A 9,529-nucleotide genomic window follows, 5' to 3' on the forward strand; every position below is an offset into this window, starting at 1 on the left:
ACCAGGGCCAGTCCTCAAGCCGCAGACAGGCGGTCCGACACTGACGCCGGAGTCCTGGCGCGGAATGTGGGGCAGCGGCTGCCTCCCGCCCGGCCCGGCCCCTGCCGCGACAGCGACCGCCGCCATCGCGGGCCGCGGCCGGAGGGAGACGCAGGGGCCGCGCGCGCGCGCCGCTTTACCTGAGAAACCAGCGGGAGCAGCGTCTGCTCCACTGAGCGAGTTTTGATCTCGAGTCCGGAGTCGAAGGCGAGGCCAAACGGACCGGAGCCGTGCACCGCCCCGGCGGCGGCACCGCCGGCCGGGCCCGGAGAGGCGGCCATGGCCCTCAGCCCGTTGCGGAGCCCGGACGCCGTACCGCTGCCGACCCGCCACCCGCCAGCCTGCTTGCGCTCCGCAGCTGCGATCCACCCGCGCCGCCCGAGGCGCCACCCCGCTGGGCCCGCCCCCAGCACGGGCCCGCCCACTCTCCGCCTCCACGCGCCCCAGTCTGAAGTCCGCCCTGCAGCCCCACCCCCTAACCCTGGCCCCGCCCCTTCTGTCCTCTGTCCCCAGTCCCCATCCTGTCTCTCTCAGATCATTCCTTAGTGGGTTCCACACACGTCTCGCCCCCTCTAGAACAGAGAAACAAGATACCTGAGGGCGTCCCACGGCCACGTGGCCTCTTACCAGGGCAAAGACATCCATGCCCAGCGAAGCTTCCCATGCTCCCCAGAAGTGGCTCGTCCTAACTCCGAATTCCCCGCGATTACTGGAAGCTGCGCTGGGATTGAAACTAACTGGTAGACCGGGGCCAGAGTCAAGCCTATAGGGAAGGGCTTTTACCGTAAGACGGGAATTCTACAGGTTATAGTCTTTCTGGAGCTTCTCGAGAAGGTCCCATTTACCCCTTCCACCCTGCTCTTTTCCTAACCGTATCTTTCTCACAATTTCAGCTGGACTGAAGATGAAACTTTTGATAATGCAATCATTTAAGGAGTATCTGGGTACCCGGCAAGAAAACAGTGATTTGGGTATCTTCAGGCTACTGTTCAGAATTACTCTTCAAAAGGAAATTAAATAGAACATATGGAAAAACTTCACCTCTGCTCCACACTATTACTTTTTGAAACTACTTTTGCCCTCGTGCCTAGCGCAGAGCAGTTTCTCAACAGCTGTTCAGTAACGGAAGATCATTAGTGTGTAACTCTGACTAAACTCACTTAAGGGTAAGACTAAGAATCAAGGAGCCCCTGTGTGATGGAGATGGGAGAACCGGACACCTGTGACCCTAAAGTTTCCAGAAGCAAACCCAGGGGAGGCTGACAGAAGCACACACCCTGTGAAAGGGTCCTAGGCTTACGCAACAGACTGAGAAGCATGAAGAAATATTTTGTGAACTAGCATATTTGCCAATAAGAAACTATCAAGAGTAGAAAACAATCTGAATCTGAGCCTGGCTAGCCCACCCCTTACACCTTTGCCAGGATCATTTTCTCCATCTATAACGTCAGATTGATGAGCTGAATACCACACCAGCTCGAGGTGTCAGAAAGCTCTTTCCCAAGCACTGTTGAGATGTGTTTTAAAATACCTCCACTTGGGGTTCAGCTCCATCTGCTACTGCTGCATCGATTATCTTTGCTATTGAAGATAGCCATACCTTAGGTTTGTTTTCTTCATGCAAAACACGTGGTTCTTTTATCCAACTTTCTTTTCATTTTTGTTTTTTTTGTTGTTGTTGTTGTTTTGAGGTACACAGACCTCTCACTGCTGTGGCCTCTCCCGTTGCGGAGCACAGGCTCCGGACGCGCAGGCTCAGCGGCCATGGCTCACGGGCCCAGCTGCTCCGCGGCATGTGGGATCTTCCCGGACTGGGACACAAACCCGTGTCCCCTGCATCGGCAGGCAGACTCTCAACCACTGCGCTACCAGGGAAGCCCTCTTCAAATGAAAGCCCTCAAATGAAAAGAAACTTTCTTTTCATTTGAGTCTCACTCCCCAGCCACCCACCTCATCACTTCCTTATCTACCACAAAGCCACCTTCCCCTGGGCTCTGAGGGCTCCAGCCTTAGCCTTGGACCCTTTCACCTCTTTAAGGTGCTCAGTACCCACTCCACAGGTACATCTTCCCTTATGTAAGTTGCCCATATTTCATAAAAATTCAGTGTCGGCATTGGTGTCAAAGAAAAGGTAAGATATAAGGCCTAAGAGATGGATGTATTTGTGAAAGTTTGACTTCACTGAAGACCAAATTTCTCCACAGAAATGAGACTAAGTTTACCACCTGATTCATTCAACACAGTAATTTTATTTCAAAATATAAATACTTTACATTTACAAAGATGTTACATCAGTTGGTTGTCAAAGCAAGTTAAAGCTAAGAAACAGAGTTTGCGAGAATAAAGATGTATTGTTGTATTTGAATAATCTTTTTTTTACCTTCAAACCATCTCTACTTTGCCTGAGAATGCAAAGATGATACATTTTCCAGAAGTTACATAAGCAATTAAAACTATATATCCAATCTTGGTTTCAAAATCAAATGGTATTTGAAATACACTCCAATCACCTAGACAAGTGGCACTGCAAAGCACAAAGAAGGGTTTTCTTTGGGATAACTACAATTGGAGTTACACTTTCTCGGTCACTGCCATAAAAAATAGTATTTGATAAGAAGCCAAAATGATGTTTAAGATCTGCTTCCATACCTTTCATAGTAAAATATGAAGCTAGAAGAAAAAGTAAGAAACCAGGTGTGGAGTAAAGAATTCTGGACTTGGAGTCAGAAGCTCTGCAACTGAATTCTGGCTCCATCATTTTGTGGTATAAACTTAAGGGGAAAATCACAAAAACCTTTCTGAGCCTCCAGTGCCTCATCTGATAATACTTACACCTGCCTGTCTCACAGGGTTGTTATGAAAGCATTCTGAAAACTATAAAGTGCCACACAAAAAAGCATTATTAAAATAATATCACCACTGTATTTGCATACTAATTGATCTTTGAAAAACTTTCAAAACTAAAACACAAATACTGATTCTACACACCATAGGTAGAAAAGAATCTCTATACTTGATGTATAGCTCTGAATGGCAAATACGTTTTCTTTCTGGCATCTCACTGAACTTTGAGATATATTACGGTTTACATGGTGGATGTACCATTCAGAATTCCATTAGGGGTGTCTTCTAAAAGACTTGTAAACTTTTGAGAGCCATGTTTCCCAAAGGACACGGAGTCCTTTGAGCTGCTCTGAAAAAAGGAGGATGGGGCGCAGTTTAAGGTCAAATAAGTCTCGTAAACACAGTCTTTGTTCCCTTATAAATTCACAATATATAAGAGCACATTAAAAACTCTTCGAAGTCCTACAGAAAGGAAACAAACTCAGCATTCCTCAATTTTAACTGAGCTTGGAGTCCCCACCCCACCCCACCCCACATACACTTTTGTTCTCTTGTAACATCTAATAACATCCCTTGCAACTACTGCTATAAGGAACACATTTTTCCAAAAGCTACTCAACTACAAGAGAAAGGGAACAATGGGCTGAGAGAAAAAAACTTACTCTGCTCTGAATTGTTACTGACTGGTCAGAAAAGACACTTTAACCTGTGGATTTGTTTCCTTCTCTAGAAATGACAGGATCACCTAATTAGATAAGGCTCATCTGGCACAGAATTCCTATGACTCCAGGATGCAGGCAGAACATCTTGATTTGTAATTCTCTTGATTATTTTTGAACTACCAAAAAAATCAACTGTTCAGTGGTTTCACATAGCATTCATATTTTTTGCAGATCCTCAATAAGTTAATGAAATGCATATATTTTAATGGCAAAATGGGTAAAGACAAGAAATACATAAAAAACAAAGAAATACTTGTTCTTGGCGGGAACTAGCATTTGGAAGTATGTTGCCAGAGGCTATAGTTCTACTGCGAAATGCCTAGTCTAATACTTTTGTAAGGATCTTGGAAGACCCTTAGAGGAGACTGTAGGGGTTTTCCTATAAACCTTGAGGTTGAAAGCTCTGGATAACTCAACTAAAATTACTTTGCTCTAATCTAACCCCTCATAGCCTGAATTTCTGAGCATTTCTTGCTCAGTAGTGACACATCCTGAAGCTCTAAATACAACCAAAGTGGGAACTAGGGGTACTAGCAAGTCCTGATGGGTCACAACGGGTTCTTGTTAAGACCAACGTTAGCCAGAGGACCTCATGTGCAAGCCCTTTAATGGAATAAACGGCTATTTCCAAAGCTACTTAGTTTGTTTAAGTAACACTTCTTGGGTATCAAGAGTCAATTTGCACCAGTCTCAGAAGTCAAGGGAAAACTCTGCCAGCTAACCACCTCTAATGGAAATGCGTGTTAAGAATCCCTGCAAACTTAAGAATAAATAAAATTGGTATCTAAGGCAGTCTGGCAGAGATCACTTCCAGAAACAGAGTGTGATAGGAATTTTGGAACTGAAGCTGGACTTACATGACATGGAGTTTATCTGAAAATCCCGTGCGTCGTTCTCAGAAAAGAGAGGAACATACTGTGTGGGGAGATCTTATCCCCTCCATTCAGTTTACAATTGAGTAGTGAATGTGACCTTCAAACTCATCTTTAATAAAGCTATAAAATGCAGGACATTGTGACGGGATTTCTGTACTATGTTTTTGCTGAAGCTACTTCTACTTCATCAATGCATTATCTGTTCCTAAGGAAGCTTCTTTCCGGGTCAAATCCTGAGAATCACCTTTGAGACTTGAGCTTGAAACTCCTACTTTTTCATATCATTTGATCTCAACGCCTTATGAAGATCTGTAAAACCTCCTCACTGTATCTGAGGGGGCATGTTCTCTCTGTTTCTGAGGGTTCCAGGAAGACCTCCCCCACCTGCAGGGACTTCAAGTCCTTAGGCTGTTGCTGGAGTACTGGGGCAGTTCAAGTTTCCTGACAGGACTGGGGAGTGCTCTGGGGCACCTCTGCTCCTCATACTTCAGGGTGATACTACATCACTGCTAATTTTGGCAGCTCTAAACTATTCTCTTAGGGCTCAGAGTCCCCCTCTAAGGACCTGGTATTCACACTAATAATTATGACCAGCAAGAGCCATATATTACCTCAAATTTATATTTTTGCAATATCACTTTACAGAGCTAAAAGCATTTTGGAAGAACATGATTTGTATATGCACACTAACTTACTGTGCATCGTATTTGCCTCTCATAAATATGTGCTCATCACAGCTGTAAACTTACCAGCATACCATTAACAAAAACAAACCTGATTTCTTTCTTAATACTTTTAATGCAAAATTTTAAATTTTAGCAATACACGTGATCTGGCTAAGATTTAAGGTGAGAGAAGGCCTTCTTATAAATTATCCCCTACAGCACCCTGTACAGTGCCTGGCATAGAACCTAGAGTCTGGCAAACTCTCAACCAATGTTCTACTGAATGAATGAATGAACAAGTGATTAAAGAAAAGAATGAGTTCCTTAGTGCCACTTAGTGCCAAATGTAACACTTGGTGGAATACCAGATTGTAATTGTTGAAGGATTCACAGGAAATATATAAGATCTGTACAGTCTACTCTACAGACAGAGACCTCAAGGTAGCCTCTTTCCTAGATGGAGTTTTTCTGAAGTAATATCAGAATAAATTTAAAGTAATTATCATTAACTATGCTTCTTAATGAGAAGATGTTTTAGAAAAATATGATTTCTACTTTTAAATGTTTTCCAAAAATGAAATCTTTGTTACTTAAGAACTCTTCCTCCTCCATACTCCTTTGGGGACAGAGAAAGAGCCTGAAGATTGTTTTACACAGTGGAAAGGGCACAAAGCTAAGAGCTGGGTTCTAGTCCCAGCCCTGTCATTAACCCTAGGACAAGTCTATGCGACAGAACAGGACACCTATTCTACCTCATAGCACTGGAAAAATCGTGTAAGATATTAAAAGAAACACTACAATATAGCAGAGTTGGCAGAGTGTGGAGTCAGAAAGATTTGAGGTCAAATTTTACTAAACTTCACGACTTTTGAGTTGGTCACTTTTCTGAACCTTACCTTCCCCATCTGTGTGAAACTGTTGCAAAATAATGTGAAGCTATATGAAAGCTGATGTGAAGTGCTTGTGAAATAATACGTGCAAAAAGACTTTGTCAAATGTAGAGCACTATGCTGGTTATTGTGATATCTGAGATATTTTAAAAGTCATAATCTAATTCAACAAGCATTCATCTAGAGTCTATGTGCGGGCTTCCCTGGTGGCACAGTGGTTGAGAGTCCGCCTGCTGATGCAGGGGACATGGAAAGGCACTGTGCTAAGTAATGGGAAAATACTACACAGATATAAAATTTTACTGCTAATAAAACTAATTGGTCAAATTCCAAATAGTGAAACAGGGATACTTTTAATGATCAGAGCACTGCTGCCCCTGAGAGTTTTTTCTTAAAACATTTGGAAAGAAAAACATTACAACATGAATTCTATCATACTGTTACCATTAATAGCAGCTTAATAAGTATTTAATTTCAATGTGGTGAGCCAAGTTTAAAAAATTTGGCAATAGAGCAGTAGCGGATGGAGGGAGAAGGGGAGGAAGAGCTTCCGTCTTTCTGTGGTCTCCTGTGGTTGTAACATACAACTAACTGAACTTCAAATAAGCCACCTGCCCTTACACTGAAGATTTGCTCTTCCTTACAGAGAGGACCATACACTGTGGAAGAAGGGAGAAGACTCATTTTTCCCGCTCCAGCAACTACATTCTCAAAAGTGAAAGCCCTCTTCATGGAAAAGTGACTGTCACAGAAAAGTTTAAAGACAGATTTCTTAAAACAGGAGAAAACTACACTGTATACAGCAGGTAGTTTAGGACTCTTTAAAAAACTTTATAAATACATATTGTAATACACATAACCAAAGTGGGAAAATTTCAAGCCATGGTACCAGTTTATAAACTGAAACTTTTCAAGCCATCTGAGCAACAGTTAAGTGAGTAAACCACATTTCTGAGCTCCAAAGCTGTGCTTTAAAATGCAAAGCACAGCAAGTCCTCTCTTGTCCGGGCATTCTGTATGGAAGGCTAGGAGGCTTCTGCTTCTTTTCCTGGGCTCTGTTTGCCAGGCACAGCTGAAAGGATAGGAGGCCACAGCTGAGCTAAACTCACAGTCAAGGTTGAATTTCCTAGAGAAATCACTGTGGTTTAGAAACCAAGTCAGTCTACTGAAGGCTTCAGATCTTCAGAAATGTCACGGAAAGTCCTTTAAGAAGAAACACAGAATGATTAGTTTTGCTTTCGGAAAAGGGGAAATAATAAAACCACAGAGAAGGAGGGGAGGAAGGGAGGGAGGGAGGGAGGGAGGAAGGAAAGAAAAATAGCATCTAACCAGTAATTCACTGCCACAGAATACCTTATTTTTATAATTTGAGAGCCTTGATGAGGTTATGTAGTCACTGTTTTTTTCCTGATATTTTCACTGAGTATTGTTTCAAAGTCTGATAGCTGTCTCTCAATCTTTAGTAACAAGAACTCCAGTTTTTTGGAGGGTCCATCCAAAAGACTATTTCCCCAGACTCTCTTGAAACTAATGACCATGTGACTAAGATCTGGCCAATTCGAAGTGTTGAGTGACTTCTGGGCAGTGTACTTAAAAGAGAAAAGTAATCTTCAATCCTTCCCCCTTCTTGCTGACTGGAAAGTAGACACAATGATGTTAAAGAGAAAATCACTAAGAGACCAAAGATTAAACGTTAGCAGGATAACTTTTATTGCAAAATAGGAAAACTGACCCAGCAATGTCCAAGCTCTGAGGATTGTGGTTCAGGGCAGGAGAAATGGGGTAGGTCTTTTCAACAGATGACCTTGTACTTGTACCGTCTCTAACCTACATCAAGCAAGCCAAGTAAATGTAGCTAATTGGCAGGCAATATCTGGGTTGGTTGGAGGTGGTTGGCTGCATCTTTGTGGTGCCTACCTTAGGACTATAATAGCTAGTTGGCCTTTGCTACATAATTTTTATGCCCAAGCTAGGATGATATCACCCAGCCAGGTCTGCATCTGTGTTGGCAGCCACATGGCCAGGTCAGAGTTTATCAATGAACATGAGCTCAAGCACCCATCTTAGATGAAAAGACCTCACACCAAGGCTGGCGTTAAGGTGGGGCAAAGCTTGGCATGGATGTTTGTGGAACAGACACACTAGTCCTGATCTGCCTGCCTCTGCACTTCTTACACCCAAGAGAGAAATAAACTTCTGGCTCCTTTAAGTCACTGTTATTTTAAGTTCTACTGATGGTGGATTTTTTTGAGTTTGTTTTTTGGTTATAATACAGGCAAATCTATCTTAACCGATACAGATATGAAGCACAAGTTTATTACCATCCTTTTAGATAGAGGTTGCCTTGCTCCTTTACAACAATATCACCAATTAGGAGGGTTCAACAGGCAGGGCAGAGGTAAATTAAAGACTAACCCTTTAGCACAATGTCGGAAGTACTTTAATGTCAAGAGGGGTACAGGTAAAAGGTTACAGAAAAAAGATTACATTCAAGGATGCTCAATTATCTCAAGGCTCCTTCACTGCATGAGGCCCTACATCTGAAGGAACAGCTTTGAGGAAGGGGTAAGCTTCCTGGCTATGGTTCCTGTGGCTCTGAAAGGGTTCATATGTGACATGACTGAACCCCATGTTGAATATATGCTGATAGGTCAAAGAATTGGAACGAATTTCTTTCCTTAAATATTTTTATTTATACCTGCAGAAAAATTCCCCCAAACTAAGGTTTATACAGACACAAATGTTTTATATATATATATATTAATATCCATCTATCTCTACATCCATCAAATCAGGGTTTCTCAACAGCAGCACTGTGGACCATTTTGTGCATTGTAAGATGTTTAGCAGCATCCCTGCCTCCACCTACTATAGCTGTGATGATGAACGTGTCTCTAGACATTGCCAAACACCCCCTGAGGGGAGCAAAATCACACCCTCCTCCCAGAACCATTGCTCTAGATAGCTATCTACCCATTTATTTATATATCTATTTTTCACAGCCTCACCTAAATTTTTGTTTTTACATTTATGTATAGGCAAAGCTGGCTACAAGTTGCCTCAGACTATATGAATTTCAAGTAGCACTTAATTCTGGGAAGCCCTGGAAAACCTTTAAAACCAATAACCAAAAACTTGTCAATATTTCAAAGCATTTTCCAACACCCAAAATGGTTTGTAAACTCATTCTTTGATATCTTTTCAACTTTCTAAGATACCTGCAAATTTGAATCTCTAACTCTTCAATTGCCTAAATTATGAATGAAAATTTCTGCCTCAGGGCAAAGATGCATGAAATAACATTAACACTGTGGTTCACCTGGCGACTGCTTTCTGTTGACAAGTAAGCTTAGCTGTGACCTTGAAATTCATACCTGCTATTCAATTCTGCCTCCAGGCCAAGAAAGTCTCCAGAAGGACTCAGAAGAAAGAAAACAAAGTGAAGCAAGCTAAGAAAACAGTTGCTAAGTGTTTTCTATCTCAACAGAAATAGA

General features: G+C 42.4%; 2 protein-coding genes across 4 annotated transcripts in view; both read right to left on the bottom strand.

Moving 5' to 3' along the window:
- CTNNAL1 (catenin alpha like 1) overlaps nt 1-426 on the bottom strand; it is a 59,549-nt gene extending 59,123 nt beyond the window's left edge. The window contains exon 1 of one of the 2 annotated variants that reach the window (XM_024753663.1): nt 180-426. In XM_024753663.1, the coding sequence (XP_024609431.1) occupies nt 180-320 (141 nt within the window). In that variant the 5' untranslated portion in view covers nt 321-426. The remainder of the gene's footprint in view (nt 1-179) is intronic. The other variant, XM_024753664.1, reaches the window with a different exon arrangement.
- Nucleotides 427-6,369: 5,943 nt separating this feature from the next.
- TMEM245 (transmembrane protein 245) overlaps nt 6,370-9,529 on the bottom strand; it is a 97,601-nt gene continuing 94,441 nt past the window's right edge. For both annotated transcript variants that reach the window (XM_024753659.1, XM_024753660.1), the window contains one exon: nt 6,370-7,238. In XM_024753659.1, coding sequence (XP_024609427.1) covers nt 7,193-7,238 — 46 coding nt within the window. In that variant the 3' untranslated portion in view covers nt 6,370-7,192. The remainder of the gene's footprint in view (nt 7,239-9,529) is intronic.

The sequence above is a fragment of the Neophocaena asiaeorientalis genome, unplaced genomic scaffold (genome assembly GCF_003031525.2).
Source record: "Neophocaena asiaeorientalis asiaeorientalis breed wild unplaced genomic scaffold, Neophocaena_asiaeorientalis_V1.1 scaffold342, whole genome shotgun sequence".
Classification (NCBI taxonomy): Eukaryota; Metazoa; Chordata; class Mammalia; order Artiodactyla; family Phocoenidae; genus Neophocaena; species Neophocaena asiaeorientalis.